The sequence below is a fragment of the Glycine max genome, chromosome 16 (assembly GCF_000004515.6).
Source record: "Glycine max cultivar Williams 82 chromosome 16, Glycine_max_v4.0, whole genome shotgun sequence".
NCBI classification, from domain to species: Eukaryota; Viridiplantae; Streptophyta; class Magnoliopsida; order Fabales; family Fabaceae; genus Glycine; species Glycine max.
This window is the reverse complement of record NC_038252.2, coordinates 4,313,411-4,329,229: the sequence shown is the minus strand read 5'-3', so window position 1 is coordinate 4,329,229 and position 15,819 is coordinate 4,313,411. Positions and strand designations below refer to the sequence as shown.

Below are 15,819 nucleotides of genomic sequence, written 5' to 3'. Positions count from 1 at the left end.
ACAGAACAGAAGGGAGAGTGGGGTCTGTGTAGTCTTTTGAGTCAAGGTGGCACTTCCCAATTGGTTCAACAATTAAATTAATTTTAAGTTTCAAACTGAATTGAAATCATATTCCTCTCACTGTCTCGAAGCAAGTAACTTTTTTGCTTCAATTTCATAATTCCATCAGCCATGAGTTTTCAAGACATCCAAGGTGGGCCCAACCCTCCCTCTCGCCGGAACCAGTCCCCGTCGCAGGCCGTTGCCGCCGGAATTTTCCAGATCAACACCGCCGTCGCTACTTTCCGGCGACTCGTCGATGGCGTTGGAACCGTTAAAGACACTCCCGAACACCGTCAGAAACTGTACCTTCCCCTTCGCTCTATTTCTTGTTTCTTTGGTTCTTTGTTTTTTTTTCCTTCTGTTTTTTTTACCATGGCGTGTTTGGTAGGCACAATACGAGGCAGAGAATATTGCTGCTGGTGAAAGATAGTTCTGCTAAGCTCAAATCCTTGACTGAATCTGATCGTGATGCTAATGCCAATGTATGCTTCACTTCTTTTCTTTCTTTTAATTTGATGCTTCATGTGTGACTAAGAATTTTCATTACCTACAATCGATCATATTCATAAATCAATTAGATCAATTTTCTCCGTAAATACTTATAAAAAAAGATTATACTACAAACTAGAATTAGTTTATGATTAAGTTTTCTTATGGAAAAAAGCCTATTTCATTTTTACTTCTTATTTTCTTCTTCTTTAAGTGTTTATTGGTAAGTCATGTTCATAAGAAAAGAGTGAGAGGAAAAAATAAAAGAACCTGGGTTCTAGTTTCTATTTGGAAATTTTCCAAGAAATTCAACCCTTGTTGAACCACAGGAAACTAATGGTTGCGTGCCGTGTACCAAAAGTCAATCGATCATAGCCTTGTGATGCTTTCTAGTATTGAAAATTTGGAATTGACTTTTTTGTTTGGCCTTGTATTTGGTGCTCCAAACTTTCTGTTTCTTTTTCTATGCTTGAAAACTGTGAATGCTAAATATGAATTGGATGTTAGTTAACCCTCCCAGTTTTTCTTCATCTAAACCCAGGCTAGTAAGAAAATTGAGGATGCTAAGCTTGCAAGAGATTTCCAAACCACATTGCAAGAGTTCCAGAAAGTACAACAGCTTGCCTCTGAGCGCGAATCAGCTTATACCCCTGCTGCCCCTTCTTCTTTACCAACAAGGTCAATCATTCTTTTGCATTATAGTAAAAATATCACTTCTATACTCCTCAAAGTCACCGTTGTGGTTGCAGTTTCATTCCAATCCTTAATATTGTGGAAAATTGCAAACAAATAGAGCTAATGTAGCTACAATTGCAGTCAGAAATACCCCAAAAACTTTGAGATTTGGGCCGCAATTGCAGTTGCAGACCCTTTTTCTTAACCTTTGGAGCCTATTTTTTGTTTTTTTCCCTCCTGATTCGAGCTCTCCTTTATCATTTGTTTGTTTGTAAACAGCTCTGGCTCTGGTGAAGAATCGGTTGGGATAGACGTGGAAAGCCAACCTTTTATCAGAGAGCATAAGAGGTAAGTCTGCAACATTTCAGCTATTTAACGGGACCAATTGACTTCTGTTTAATCTTTATCTTATCATTGTAATATATAAACAATATATGCGTTTTTGAAAGATATATGTATAGTTTGTTTTTGGCTTATTCAACTCTTGATTGAAGTATAATTTTTCGAGGTCTGGTTTCCTTGATCGCTGAAATAAAAATCCAGGCAAGAGATACTTCTGTTGGACAATGAAATATCCTTCAATGAGGCCATGATTGAAGAAAGAGAACAGGGAATTAGAGAGGTAGAAGAGCAAATTGGACAAGCAAATGAAATATTCAAGGACCTAGCTGTTCTGGTTCATGATCAGGGTGTTGTTATTGGTAAATAAGATTACCATTTTACTAGCTTCTTGTTGCTACAACATTTAGTTATTCTCTTCGCTCATATTTCTATGCATCATTCTGACAGATGACATTCATTCAAATATTGATGCTTCTGCTGGTGCAACAACCCAAGCTAGGGTCCAGCTAGCTAAGGCTTCCAAAAGTGTGAAATCCAAAACCTCATGGGTGAGTCATAAAGATCTTATCATACTAAATAATCTCTAATAATGCTCCAACACAATCAAAGCCTGGAAGAAGTGCAAGAGTAGCATACAGCATTCTTCTTCTACTATTAATGTTATTACACTTTTACATCATTCTTATAATATATGACTTCTCATTAAATATTTTCTTACTTTGCAGTGTTGGTGGTTGCTTGCAATTTTTGTGGTCGTGCTTGTCATCTTACTTGTTGTACTCATTTTTTAGTGTGCAAGTGCCTACAAGCTGGACAGATTTTTCATCCCATATTTCGTGAGTGTTTTGTTGTGTGAAGAGTGTTTTGACCAAAAGAAATGTGTTAGAAAGTACTGCACTGCAGTTTGATATGCTGACTGCGCATTTGCAGGTGGAAGTTGGAAGAAGTTAGTGAGGTAAAGCGATTATAAGAAGAGTTGTCCTGTATTTGTAATGTAAATTTGCAACATAGAATTTGTACTTTCTATTTAAACATGAATTCAAAAGCCATTACCAATTTGTTGATGACTTGATGGCTAGTGCCTTCCCTGTGCTTATCTTAACGTCCATGCTGCATTGTCTGTGTAAATTCTCCCTTCCAACCCTCTCTTCTGCATATTTGTTTAGCTTCGCATTCAAGCAACAATCTGTTTCTGTATTCGAATTATGATATTATGGACTTTTTATTACTTAATTGAAGCTTGCTTATCCCTTCAACCGCTATTAATTTGCAGAGGCTTAAATACAATTTTGATTCTCTTATTTTGTCAAAATCCATAAGTTTGGTCCTTCTATTTTAAAATAGACACATGTAGTTTTCCTATTTTTCAAAATTCATAATTTTGATTTCTCTATTTTAAAATAAAGACATTTAATCTTCTAATATTATAAAATTTGCGATTTTAGAAACCTTCCATCAAATTTGAATCATCGATCGATGAAGAGATTAACCTAATATTGTCCAAATTTAATGATGTGGTATGAAATAATTTATTTAGTCAACATTATAGTCAACATTAATTTATTAATAATCAACATTTTCAGTTTGATAGATGGACTAATTTTGTAGATTTTACAAAATTAAAAGATTCAATGTTTTTATTTTAAAATAGGAGATCAATACTACAAATTTTAAGAAATATAGAAATTAAATATCTCTAATTTAAAATTATGAATTAAAAAAGATAAATATGCTAAAATTACATTTAAGTCAATGGTAGAAATAGCAATATATGGTGTTAATAACCTTTGATTGGTGTTACTTAGTTCTTACTATCAAATATCAAGTATTAACAATAGAATTTTCAATCATATAACATAATACAATAAATAATATATTAAAATTTATAAGGCAATACAATAACAATGCACTCCCTATGGACTTTAATACAAGAAATTTTTTACATTTAATTTTATAATAAAAATATTTATATTTATATGACAAAATATGAAACTATTTAAACAAATACTTTTTAATTTTGAATTGTAATTATGCTATACTCATTGAAATATATGGTAAGATTGGGTAAGAGAAAGAAAAAGTAAAATATCAATAAATGATATAATTATTCTTCCTTTAATTATTTAAGAAAATTACACATCTATGACTTAAACAAGAGATTATTAGCTAAATCAAAATAATTTTGTATTAATTGAAAGAAAAACATATTTTAAAATAAAATTAAATTTTGTCCTATTTTATTAATTTAATTTATTTTTTGTCTTCTAAATTTGATTTTATTTCTTTTATACCAAAAATAGACTTACAAGATTTGTTTAGATGAAAAGGAAAATAATAAAAACAAGAAAAGATAAAAATTAATTTAATTTTAAAAATTAATTTTTCTCTCTCATTTTATCTTCTTCTTTTTTCTTGGATTAGAAAAGCATTGTGTTTCTTCGATTAGAAAAGCAATGTGTTTCTTCGATTAAATATTTTTTTTCTCCATCCGAAACATCAACACATTCTTTCATGAAAAAAAAATAAAATAAACTGTCAACACATCCTCTCGAGAGAAAGAGAAAAGGAAAGTATGATAAGATTTTGGGTTGGGGGAGATAGAAAGAAAGAAAAGCCAATAAAGGGAAAAAGTCATAGTTATAATAATAATATAATTAAGAGAGAAAAGGGAGAGGAAGAGGAAGATGAAACCTGACAGAAGAAGAGAAGAAGCAGTGTAACAGAATGGGGAGTTTAGTGTACCAAGTGATTTCCTCCGCAGCACTTTTCACGCTTGGCATCTACCACCTCATAACCACCACGCGCAACTACCTCAAATCGCCCCTCTCCTACGCCGCCAAACCCTTCCACCCCTTCCCCTACCCCCGCCGCCTCCCTCTTTACTTAGTCATAACATCTCTCCTCCTCGCCATGGCCCACCACCTCCTCATCTCCGCCGACGCTGATCCCTTAGTCCGTGGCGCCACCGCCGTCCACCGCATCACCTCCCTCCAATCCGCCGCCTCGCTCTTTTTATTCCTCCTCCTCGCCCTCGCCCTCCTCTTGGCCGACGCCTCCCCCGCCCTCCTCCCTCTCCCCCCCGACCTCTCCTTCGCCCTCGCCTCCGCCCTCTTCCTCCTCCACGCCTCCCTCGCCTCCGCCCGCGCCTCGCTCCAAACCTCCGCCATCGAGGCCAAATGCCTCTCCGTCTTCCGCCTCGGCTCTCCCACCTCTCCGCCCCTCCTCTGCCTCCTCCTTCGCCGCGCTCCCCCGGTTGTTTCCCCGCGGACGTCGCGCTCTCCGCCGCCTTCCGGCTCCGCGGGTTCTGGGCCTTCAGAGCGGGTTCTCACTTCTACGCCAACGCCTTCATCCCGGAGGGGCTGACCACCGCCTCCTCGACGTCACCAGCGCTTACGAAGGTTCCCCACAATGCGATCTCGATGAGTCCAAGCTCCGCGCCGTCGCGATCCTTGATCTGGCGTTCTTGATCCACACCATCTTCGTCGTCCTAATCGTTCTCCTTACTTATGCTCTCGTCTGCAGGAGTGTCGGTGGCAGGAGGCTCGGATCCTATGAGGCGCTCCCCACCGCGGCTTCCCCTACGGACGCTAATCACAGCCATATTCAGATGAAGGCCTTTACTGGCACCCAGGCTTGAATCTTTTTTTTTTCGCTCATTATTTATTTATTTATTTAGAATTTTTGTTATCTATCGTTAGTATTTGATCAGAATGTAGGGACATTAGTATTCCTGTTTAGTGAGTGAGAGAGATGAATACGTGTGTAGTTCCAATTTTGTTTTGTTATGATATAGAACTTTTCACTGCTTTGCATATTCCTAAACACCCTTCATAGATATGATGAGTTCTTTTTTCACAAGCATATCATATCAGGTCATTCACATTGACTAATCTCTTTCGGGAGATCTGAAGGTACTCAAAGGTGGATTGTCTCCGTTTGGACCTTTGGTTATGCATAACCTTTTGGAATTGAAAATATTGATAAACTATGTAGCTGGTTTGGAGGGTAAATGAACATGATGATCTCTGTCGTGCATTTCATCTGAAAAATGAGTGATAATGAATGTAGGGTAGAGTGCCTTTATAAAAAAAAAAGGGTAAGTGTTATGTGTGAAATTTAATATTTAGTATTTAGTATTCTATACAATTGAGATGGTAGCGTGTCAAGATCACACACACACATAAAGCTCTCAAGAGTACTTCTAGCCTTGTATTCAAATAGGCTCATGCTAGTGCCAGTGGTGGTGAAGGATGACTTATTGCATGACCTAAAGTTTACATTACGTAGGATTTCTTTGTTTGATGAATTGTGGATGTTGAAGTGTTTACATTTCTCTAAACTAGCCTGTGAGTTGCCTTGGAATTATATTTGGCTGGCTACTCTCCATGATCTTTAACTACCTGTTAAGATGGGTCAGTGGGCTTATTCTTTCATGGATGCTAATCAAGGACTTTGAAACCACTGATTTATTGAGCTTAAGGTTCTTTATGCCATTTGCTTCTCTTTGGTCTAATGTCTTGGAGGTGTGGCTTGCATAATCTACTTGAGTTCTTTTTCTGCACTCTGCACGGGATTAAGGTGATGGCATCATGACAGTGTCTAACAGGTTTATGTAGTATAATCTATCATGGGACAGTTTCAAAAGAAACTGAGTACTAATCATTGGGTTATGCATGGCTATACTTAAAAAAAAAAGTTGGTATCGGACAGTTTGTCATTATAAGATGAAATGGAAGATATTTGTGCTTGATGTTCCAGTATATTACTGCACAAGGTAGATTTACCATTTATTTTCGGTCTTTGACATAAGCAAACAACCTGTGAAATGCACATGAACTAAATCTGCCTTAGTTCTTGCTGAAATCATGTGATTGATATCCCTTTTGTGATCCAGCATTAGTTATGGCCCTTACAGCACGTGAATTGCATTTATGGGGATGCATATGGGGGGCACTACATACAGGGAGAGTTTGAGCACAATATTTTTTTCTCTTTCTTCAACAGACAGATCACCGAAGCATCTTAATAGAAACAAACACAAACTATGGATTTTATCAGCAATTTTGTACTTGGTTTAGAGCCAAAATTACAGTTGTATAGCCACTATGGGTCTATTTGGGTATGCTTTCTTATAAGCACTTTTTAAGATAATAAGAAGAAAATGAGATGATTTTTTTTATAAGTTAAAATTAACTCGATAATATTTACTCGATATTAGTTGATTTGTAAAAAATTTCATATAATTTCTCTAAAAGATGAGAGAATATATATAAATTAATTAACAATTAATTAATGAAGAGTTAATTTTAAATTTTGAAGAAATTTATTTTTGTTTTTTTCTTATTTTTTTTCCTAGAAGTAAATATGTGTTTGTTTTGTCAGTATCGTTTCTTGTGTGCATTTTCATTGAGAACTTGGTATAAATGGCAATGTGGCATGCTAAAATATGGTTATCAAGTTTAATTTCTTTTGGGTGACGGTTGTCCAAACTAACAAGGTATGGAGTTCAGAAAGCTCTACTGTGCGTTATTGACTTTGATTGTACTCTACATAATAATTCATGGCTTTAATGCTAGGGCGAGATCAGAGAATATGACAATTTTATTAGACAAGGAGCCCATCGTGCCAAGACGTGGGGCTTGCAAACAATCTTTAAATATATTAATTAATAATATAATTCCGATTGCTTCAACTATCCTTGGAAGCTGAATACCCATATAGCTGGAAATGGAAAAGTTAATTTATTAAATTAGAAGTATTCGATAAAATTAATTGTTAAAGTGGGTATAAAATGATAAAAAAAAGTAATAATATCATGATTTATTTAAAAGAAAATATAAAAAATTAAAAATTAATGTTTTAAAAAAGGATATTTCAAGTTGTGTTTTAAAGAATGCTATTTCAAGTAACGTTTTAAATTAGAAGTTAAAAGTTTTGAATTGCCCTATCGAACATAATCTTTGTAAATTTAAAAGAGTATTTGAATTAAAACAAACAACTAAGTCAGTTTAAACATAAGTATGGAAAATTCTTGTGTGATCGTGAGAAAGTGTGGTATTTTTAATGGATCAAAAATAATAATTTTAGTATTTACTCTCTCCGGTCTTGATTATAATGAAAAGAGAAAATAAAAAAATATGTTTCACGATGTTAAGGAAATTAGTTAATTTCATTAAATTATTATTTTCAATTAAAATTAATTTTTTTCTTGAATTATCTTTGATTGGAACTTGATATCAAACATAAAATAAAAGATATTTTAATAATAATTTCATTAGACGAGAGTTCATTAATTGAGATTTACTTATATTTTAGATAAAAAAATAAAAAAAAATGTTGTTTAAATTCAATATCAAAAAATATAAAACTTATTTATTTTATAGGAACTAAAAGTTTTATATCATTTTGTCTCCCATGGTCTGTTAGGCAGGTATGGTTATCTTCATCTATTAAGATTGAAAAAGAAAATGTTAATAGAATCTCCTTAGAGTCAAATGGCATATGTGATTCAGTAATTGAGTATCACTTACTGTTTTATAACAAAGCCTAGCATCCTTGTTTGTTACACGATAAATTCGTTGACAGTTTGTTAATATCTTTTCATGTGAAATTTAATTAAATGAACTTCATGTTTATATAAAAAGTTTTAGTTGCTTCTAGAAGTACGTTAACAACTTGTAGCTTTTGAGTTATTAAAATACTTTTGATGGTATAATTTTTTAAAGAACGCCTGAAAAATTAGTGTATGAATGATAGTATATTTTCACGTGTTTTTGTTTTTTTAGCAAAAACTTAACCAAGTTATAACTTTTTGATTTGTTAAAACTCTTAAAAGTGTATCTTGTTAACACACTCAACCCTTATATAAACTTCTGTTTTTATTATATAACTCTAACAAGTATCTTTTTAATTATTAAAAAGTAGATGCAAGTAAAGTGTTATGATAATTAACATAAGGACTCATTTTATGACATCAAATCAATCCGCAGGAGTAAAGTCTCATGTTAAAAGCATTGAGGATCAAATCGCAAAAGATTGTTAAACTATAAATTACCATAAAATAAAATAGATAACAAGATTTGCTCTGCATATCATGAAGGGTACGCTGAAAAACTCCTTAGTTTTCTTATTAGGATATCTAAAATCTTTCCCATGTTCTTCAAGTTGAGAAGTTTTGAAATATTTATTAATCTAAGTTTAAAATTAAATGAAAAATTGATAATCCCTCAGGTTGATTTCACCAAATGCAAATCGATATTAAATGTGTTATAATCGTACGATATTTTTCTCCAACGTACAGGTAGCTTAACTACTACCAACATACTACAAAGGAAGGAATAAAAATACCTACATGAAGCTTTAGCAAAAGCCCTCTACTCGATATAACCAAGTCCTACGGAATAAAACAACAATAATTACTTGATTTATAAGCGGGATAAAAAATAGGAAACTTCACTGCTATTTGTTAAACATCAATGTTCAAAATGGGCAGTTGCTAAGGTACACAGAAGACAATATCAGAAGGCACGGAATCTCCTTCTATTTTTCCCTATTTTGGTTGTCATAAAATTGTGGCATGCCCTGCATTAGGACCTTGCAGGGATATTTTTAGTGGCAACAAATGGGAACCATACCGGGGCTCAACCTGAAACATGTCAAAACACCCGTTGCACTGTGTAGCCATTTGAGAAAGCATGTAATCCAAATGATTAAGGTGTAAAAAGAATTCATATATCACCTTCAGCGCACAGCAAGAAATGTTGAGTCCTTGCAAATTGGTTTTATAATGGTAATCTCAGATAAAAAGTTCAATCTCTTTCAGGAATAGCAGAGACCCAGAGAATTTAGCCCTTCAACCAATCTCGAAAGTAGGATTGCATCTTTTCTCGATTAGCAGCATTTCCAACATTCACAGTTGGAATTATCTTGTCAGGCCTCAAAACCTGTATGAAGATAAAGGTAAGTTCACTAGAAAAGGAGAACAAAATATTACAATTTTGTAGATATCATCAGATAAATTATCATGTCTCAATGAAAGTAATCACAATATTCACTTCTGGACCTGAACAAAATCTTGCAGTTCTGAGAAGCTGGAGTGCTCACTATAGGGAACCCCTAAAAGAAGGAAGAAAAACGACTTGTAAACTGTACTGCTCTACTAGATAAACTGTACTTACATTAATTATACTTCTTAATTCTTATGTCCCAACCTTAAACAACACTTAAAAACCAACAGAAGTGGTATAAGGGCAATAGAGAATAAACAAATTAAAATTGTGTTTCACACTGAGGATGCATTTCAGCATCAGAAAGCAGATTGTTACTACGAAGAAACACTATACCCTCATCCACCATTGTCCAGTACAGAGCATTTTCAATACAAATAAGTACTAATAACAAGTTCATATTTTATATCATCAGTGGTTGTTGAAATGCAGTTTATCTTACCATATATCGTAATATTTCCTTTAGAAACAGGTTTAATTAGTTCCAGATCGTTGCTTATCTTCTCACTGAAAGTCCAACCTAAAAATATGAAGGATGAAGTATTTTCACTTGAATTGAACTACTCTGTCGGCACAAATAGCTTCTCTGTTGATAACTTAAAAATACCAAGATGATTCAGAAATAAATGTTATCATAAGTATAGGTAAAATGCCTGTAGGACGAAATGCCAAAATTGCTGTGAATTGCTCCTTGTAGGTCTTCAAGTAATCCTTTAAGGTCTGATGTAACAAGTAAAAACATGATGGTGAATTGTAATATAAATTTTTTTAAGAGGAAGGACTTTTGAGATTAAAATGTAACGGCACAGAATTAAACCTCAACTCTTAAAGATGACATCGGCAGAACATGGAGAAGTGTGTTGTTTCCGTTTGTACAGAGTTTATCTGAAAGGTCAGGCCAACCAAAAGCTTGCAAAATCCGTCTTCTTGAAGCATTTGCATAAATTTTAACCTGAATCATAAAAGAGGCATATATATTCCGTCACTGGGTCAAACAGTCTAAGCCTCTAAGAGGGGACATCACAAGGCAAATTAAAGCTACTTTTATTAATTCAGGTCATGAAACAGTCTAAAAAACCCTCATAACCATACCACAAATAATCAAAATTGTCATTTGGCTATAATGTTGGCAACTCCAGCACGCAAAAATTTAGACATTGCAAAAGGATCAAAATAATAAAGTGAAAACTTCAAAACCATCAGCAATATGGATTAGATCGTTATGGAGACAAACCAATCAAGAAGGTATCAATATATGATCTGAAGGATCAAAGAAATAAAGAGAATACTTCAAAACCATCAGCATTATAGATTAGATCCTCATAAAGACATAAATCAATCTCTTAGGTATCAATTTATGTTTTTTTTTTATTTTTCCTAGGACATCCCTTCATGTCAACAAGAAGGACAATTGAAAAGAAAAAGGTATAGAATGTATACATAAGTCAAAATAGAAGTTTTCCATGGAAAGAAACATACATACCCCAAGAGCCTTAGAAATTGCAAGATATACACATTCTTTGCCAATACTGTATGCCCCAACAACCACTAAAGTTCTAGGATGAATTTTGAGGTGGTTCTTTGTGATTTTGACAACATAATTGAGTACTTCTTCCTTGGAAGGGAACCTGAAGCAGAAATTTGTCACTTAGAACCATCAACCGAGGTTGGAAAAACCAGCGATTAAATATTGTAACCAAATGACAAGACCTATACAAACCAGATCAGTGTCTTACCTGTATTTTGGGTTGCAATATGTGGTATCCAAATAAAGTACATTCACACGTTGATTTACAAGAAGATGGTAAGCTTGCATTAGTTTACATGCTCTAAAATCTCCAGTGTGCAAATAGCGTTGGCCATTTGGTAGGTTAAAGTGAATCAAAGCTGCACCAGGGCAGTGATTAGCTTCTAACAAAGTCACTTTGACACCATCAATCACATGTTCCTCATTAAATTCCAAAGGGTGGATATACCTATACAAACAAATATTAACAAAAAACAAGTTATTCCCTTCACAGAATTGCAAGGGAAAAAATAAGATCAAGTGCAGTTTGATTCATAAGTCCATGAAAGTGAGCAATCTACAGACAAAGCATAGGAGACACGAGACAGTTGAGCTTCTGAAATCTTACAAAGGATTTACCGAGAGACACATTTGAACGAGCCTTCCTGTGAGAGGAGAGCAATATATAGGGCCATGTGACCATTTCTTGCTAAGGCCACCATAGTGATCGCAATGGAAATGAGTAAGAAAATATGCTGAGCACCCTTCAACACACCCATAACGAAAAGCATCAACAGTGAACATTGTCCCTGCATTGACAAATATAGTATATCCATTTAGAACATTCAGAAACTTCACGGAACAGAGAAGAAGAAAAATCAACATGTAAGGGTCTGTTTGATTCTCTTCTCAATTTTTTTCTTCTAAAAAATGTTTAATAAAACAATACTACTCAAATCAACAATCAAATTCTCATGCAAAATCTATGAAGCTAAGTTTTGAAAATTGTTTCCAAAACAAGTGTTTTCTCATCTTCTATTTTCATCTTGTTCAACCTATCCTTCAATTCCACACTGTGTTATGTGCCTTGCACCAACTTTATTTAGCTGCATTTTGAAAACTAAAAACTGTTTCAAAAGGAAGAAATCAAACACACATAACTTTCGCCAAACTCATTTCTCAGCTGATATTGTTTTCAACACTCTAGTGGACTTAAACTTGTACCCTTTAAGTTGGTTCACTGAATCAACTTGAATTGGAAAAGTTACTAAGATATAACCGATAAAAAGAAAGTGGAAGAAATTTCATTTCATTTCACCTGGCATTTTCTTATAAAAGGGACAGGAACGTGTAACCCTATTTTCACCACAGGAACCCTTTCTCTTGCGAGAAGATTTCGCGTTCTCGAACTCTTTCCCTGTGTCGGGAAAAATCGAACACCGATTTTCAGGTTTCACAATCTTCCTCTCAGAAGAACCACCTCCGTCGTCACAACAACCACTTTTACTGGGACCAGATTCAACTGAACCAATGGCGTCGTTTCTTTTAAACCCCCAAATCTGGAACAGATTGGCCTGCTTCATCTTCTTCCCCGAATCTTGCGCTAAATCGCTCTGTTTACTATCTTCCAGCGACAACAACAGCGAGGACCAATCGGTTCCGCTGCGATAGAAATCCGCGGCGAAACTGCTCTTTTCCGACGCCGTTCCTGATTCGGGGAATTGCGACGGGAAACCCTCGTCGTCCAGTGAAACGATGCCGTGGTAATCGTCGCCGTCGTGAGGTAACGGCTCCTCTTCTAATGCCGGTGGCGGTGAGGGCGCGGTGGATAGCGTCATCGCTTTCGAAACGGCGCGTAAAGCCTCGAAATTGAATGGCTATTTGGGTTTTTTTTAAATGAACCAGCGGGAAAATTAACGAGATTTTAATTAGGGTCATCTATTATAAGACTTATCTGACGCGTCAAGAACGAATTTATCGTTACAAACAAAAATAACTATTTACTTAAAATATAATTTAATTTTTATCTTTTTCAATCGTTACATAAGGACGCGTGGTATTCTTGAAGCAATTCACACTCTTGGTTGATGCATCAAAGTTTATTTTAACTATGCTCACATAAGGACGTTTCCAAACAGTTGGATGTGTGGAGCCACTGATCTTCACCAATCATTTCATTATAGGCCTTTGCAATTACCTGCTCCATCACTTGTTTTTTGTGCATCATGTGGTTACGGCTAAACCATATACTCTTGCCATAAATACCTTATAAATATCTTAATATCTTAAGTTCTAATTTACCATCTTATCAATTTTAATAAATAAATATTGTTTTTATTTTATTATTATACTTATTATTTTATTAAATTTTTAATTTAATAAAATTTTAATTAAATAAAAATAATAAAAAAGTTTTTTTTATAATTTTAATCTAAATTATTATTGATCATATAATTATTATGAACAAGATATCAATAATCTGGATAGATTAATATATATGTAACAATTTTTACTGGATAAAGATTAATATATTTCATTTATTAAATTACATATATAGGTGATGGTGGATTTCATCATTGAATTAATTCAATTGAAAATTCTTAATAATTAATATTACATTAATATGTCGATAGAAAATTCCCCAAAAAAAATTATAATTTTCTTTGACCTGAATTTATTATAATAATTAACAAGTTATTTATTGTATTTTAATTTTGGACACCTAATATCTTAAGATGGACATTGGATATGATTAAATAAATTAATTATTAATAAAAAAAAATTCATCAATTCTTGATAATAAGTTTAAGCTTTATAATATAATTAAGACTTTGGTCACACCAATTGAATCTTGTATTTCAAATATTATTTCGAAGAGATTGAGCTTAATTTTGTTTTATCCACACTTTGAGTTATTGAATCTTGTAATTCAAAACAAACACTTGTTTGTAAAAGTCTGAAGTAACTTAGTTATAAATAATATTTAAATGTCTTTTGATTTAGAGGAGTTTAAGAGTTTGTTAATAGTGATTTAAAAAATAATAAATGTAGTCAGAAGTGATAAAAAAAAATTCATTTATAATCACATTGATTAGTGTTTTTACTCCTTTCCTAAGTTTTACCATAATGTTCATTAAACACTTATTTATTACACTTTTCACACAAGTCTTCATCTTTTATAAAATCTATTCAGATCAAAGTAGTGGACGATAGTCCATCCCTTTGTGTTTTTGACAAGTAAACGAACTTTTTCAAATACAATATATATGGCTTTATAATCGTTGATCTTGCAAGATTCAATTCAATGTCCACAAAAGCTTGGGCCATTTGGGCTTATGGGACTCAACTTCTATTAGTACCCCTTTCTGTTTGTCAACTTTGTACACCTTATATAGCTATTATAATCAAGTGTCGAGCCCTTTCTTTTCTCCTTCTCTGAGTCCAAAGACCGGATACTTTCTCATGTACGTGGTAGTTTTTATGGATTTTGGGATCTCTAGTTTGAGATCTGGGGAGTTTGACGGATTAAGGAATCTTCTTTTGGTTCCTCTCTAGTTTTAGATTTTAGTGAGAGCTTGTCCTCTAGTTATAGGTTCTTTTATGCAATCCACCATCTTGTGTCCTAGCAGAAGCATGGTTAAGTCTTCATAGGACCTTGGCCTAAAGAACACCCTTACTCTTTTCTGTCACTTGCCTGTTCGTATCCCCTTCAATGACTTTATTAGAGGGGGTTATTCCGAATCTTTTTCTTCAACAAAACTATACTCGTACAACATAGGAGATCATGTGGCTTTGGTGGGTAAGTAGACGAATACCTTTCTTCTTTTTTCTTGCACCGTACTTGTAGATTGGTATGAAAAGTTATAAACTTGACAACATTTATTAAATTAGTAAATCTATTTTATTTAATGTGAATTAAATATTTAGTTCAAAATATGAAATAATTAATACTATATTTTATAAAAATTTATTAAATCTAATAAATCTATTTTTGTTGAAGGCTAATAAATGTGTTATTTAATATTATATCATTTTTTATAAAATAAAGAAAATAATAAGTATTTTAATTTATAGACATATGTATTAAATTTACTTCAATAGCATTGATCATATTAAATTGTTCCAAAAAAATTGTATTAACTACTATATTTACTAAATAACATAAATTTATTAGATGTAATAAATGTTTACTAAATATAGTAATAAATATTCAATTCATTAAATAAAAAAATTAATTAACGTTAAATTTATTACATTTTTTTAATGTTCATTAAATATATCTTATTTAGTATTATTAATGTAGTATTTATAAAAATATTTTATGTATTGTATTGATGAATTTTGACTTTTCATAATATTTCTCCTTCTCATTGTGTGTGTTTATTAAATCGGTATGAAAATTAATATGTTTAATAAATATTTATTAATTATACTAAATATATGTGAGAATGTTTCAAATGAGAAATGAGAAAATTTGATTTAATCCTTAGATTATAATTAAAAAGAATGAAAGACTCAGATTATTAAATAATATCATTAAATACTATATTTACTAAATTTAATAAAACTGTACCAAAACAAAATTGTATTATTAAATACTATATTTATAAAATAACATAAATTTATTAAATGTAATAAATGTTTATTAATTATAGTAATAAATATTCAATTCATTAATTTAAAAAATTAAATAACATTAACTTTATTATATTTATTGCATTCAATAAATGTTCATTAAATATATCTTATTCAGTATTA

General features: G+C 32.9%; 2 protein-coding genes and 1 non-coding gene across 6 annotated transcripts; 2 read left to right on the top strand and 1 right to left on the bottom strand.

Moving 5' to 3' along the window:
- Positions 1-71: 71 nt before the first annotated feature.
- Positions 72-2,676, top strand: LOC100787141 (syntaxin-22). The gene is made up of 7 exons (XM_003548774.4): positions 72-344; positions 431-524; positions 1,073-1,209; positions 1,486-1,554; positions 1,750-1,907; positions 1,996-2,096; positions 2,274-2,676. The coding sequence occupies exons 1-7, from the start codon at positions 172-174 to the stop codon at positions 2,337-2,339; spliced, it is 798 nt and encodes a 265-aa protein (XP_003548822.1). The 5' UTR covers positions 72-171; the 3' UTR covers positions 2,340-2,676.
- A 1,392-nt stretch (positions 2,677-4,068) lies between these two features.
- Positions 4,069-5,362, top strand: LOC100791374 (uncharacterized). The gene has a single exon (XR_005889129.1). It is a non-coding gene; the product is annotated as an uncharacterized protein (transcript).
- A 3,421-nt stretch (positions 5,363-8,783) lies between these two features.
- Positions 8,784-12,993, bottom strand: LOC100790844 (DNA cross-link repair protein SNM1). Of its 4 annotated transcripts, none has more exons than XR_005889126.1 (10): positions 12,380-12,993; positions 11,690-11,870; positions 11,291-11,530; positions 11,038-11,182; positions 10,372-10,506; positions 10,208-10,274; positions 9,997-10,074; positions 9,611-9,663; positions 9,287-9,491; positions 8,784-9,193 (listed from the first exon to the last, which is right to left on the bottom strand). XR_005889126.1 is itself a non-coding variant. In XM_041010779.1 (9 exons), the coding sequence occupies exons 1-9, from the start codon at positions 12,897-12,899 to the stop codon at positions 9,393-9,395; spliced, it is 1,518 nt and encodes a 505-aa protein (XP_040866713.1). In that variant the 5' UTR covers positions 12,900-12,993; the 3' UTR covers positions 8,784-9,392. The 4 variants fall into 4 exon arrangements, 1 of the variants encoding a protein (XP_040866713.1); XR_005889127.1 differs by having other exon boundaries at positions 10,378-10,506; XR_005889128.1 differs by lacking the exon at positions 9,611-9,663.
- Positions 12,994-15,819: the final 2,826 nt, after the last annotated feature.

Coding starts and splice junctions, on each gene's coding strand:
- LOC100787141 (XM_003548774.4), top strand. CDS start 172: ATGAGTTTTCAAGACATCCAAGGTGGGCCCAACCCTCCCTCTCGCCGG. Junction 1,555..1,749: donor TTTATCAGAGAGCATAAGAG/GTAAGTCTGCAA, acceptor ATAAAAATCCAG/GCAAGAGATACTTCTGTTGG. Junction 2,097..2,273: donor TGAAATCCAAAACCTCATGG/GTGAGTCATAAA, acceptor CTTACTTTGCAG/TGTTGGTGGTTGCTTGCAAT.
- LOC100790844 (XM_041010779.1), bottom strand. CDS start 12,899: ATGACGCTATCCACCGCGCCCTCACCGCCACCGGCATTAGAAGAGGAG. Junction 10,507..11,037: donor CAATTTCTAAGGCTCTTGGG/GTATGTATGTTT, acceptor TTTATGATTCAG/GTTAAAATTTATGCAAATGC. Junction 9,664..9,996: donor AGGAAATATTACGATATATG/GTAAGATAAACT, acceptor TCCTTCTTTTAG/GGGTTCCCTATAGTGAGCAC.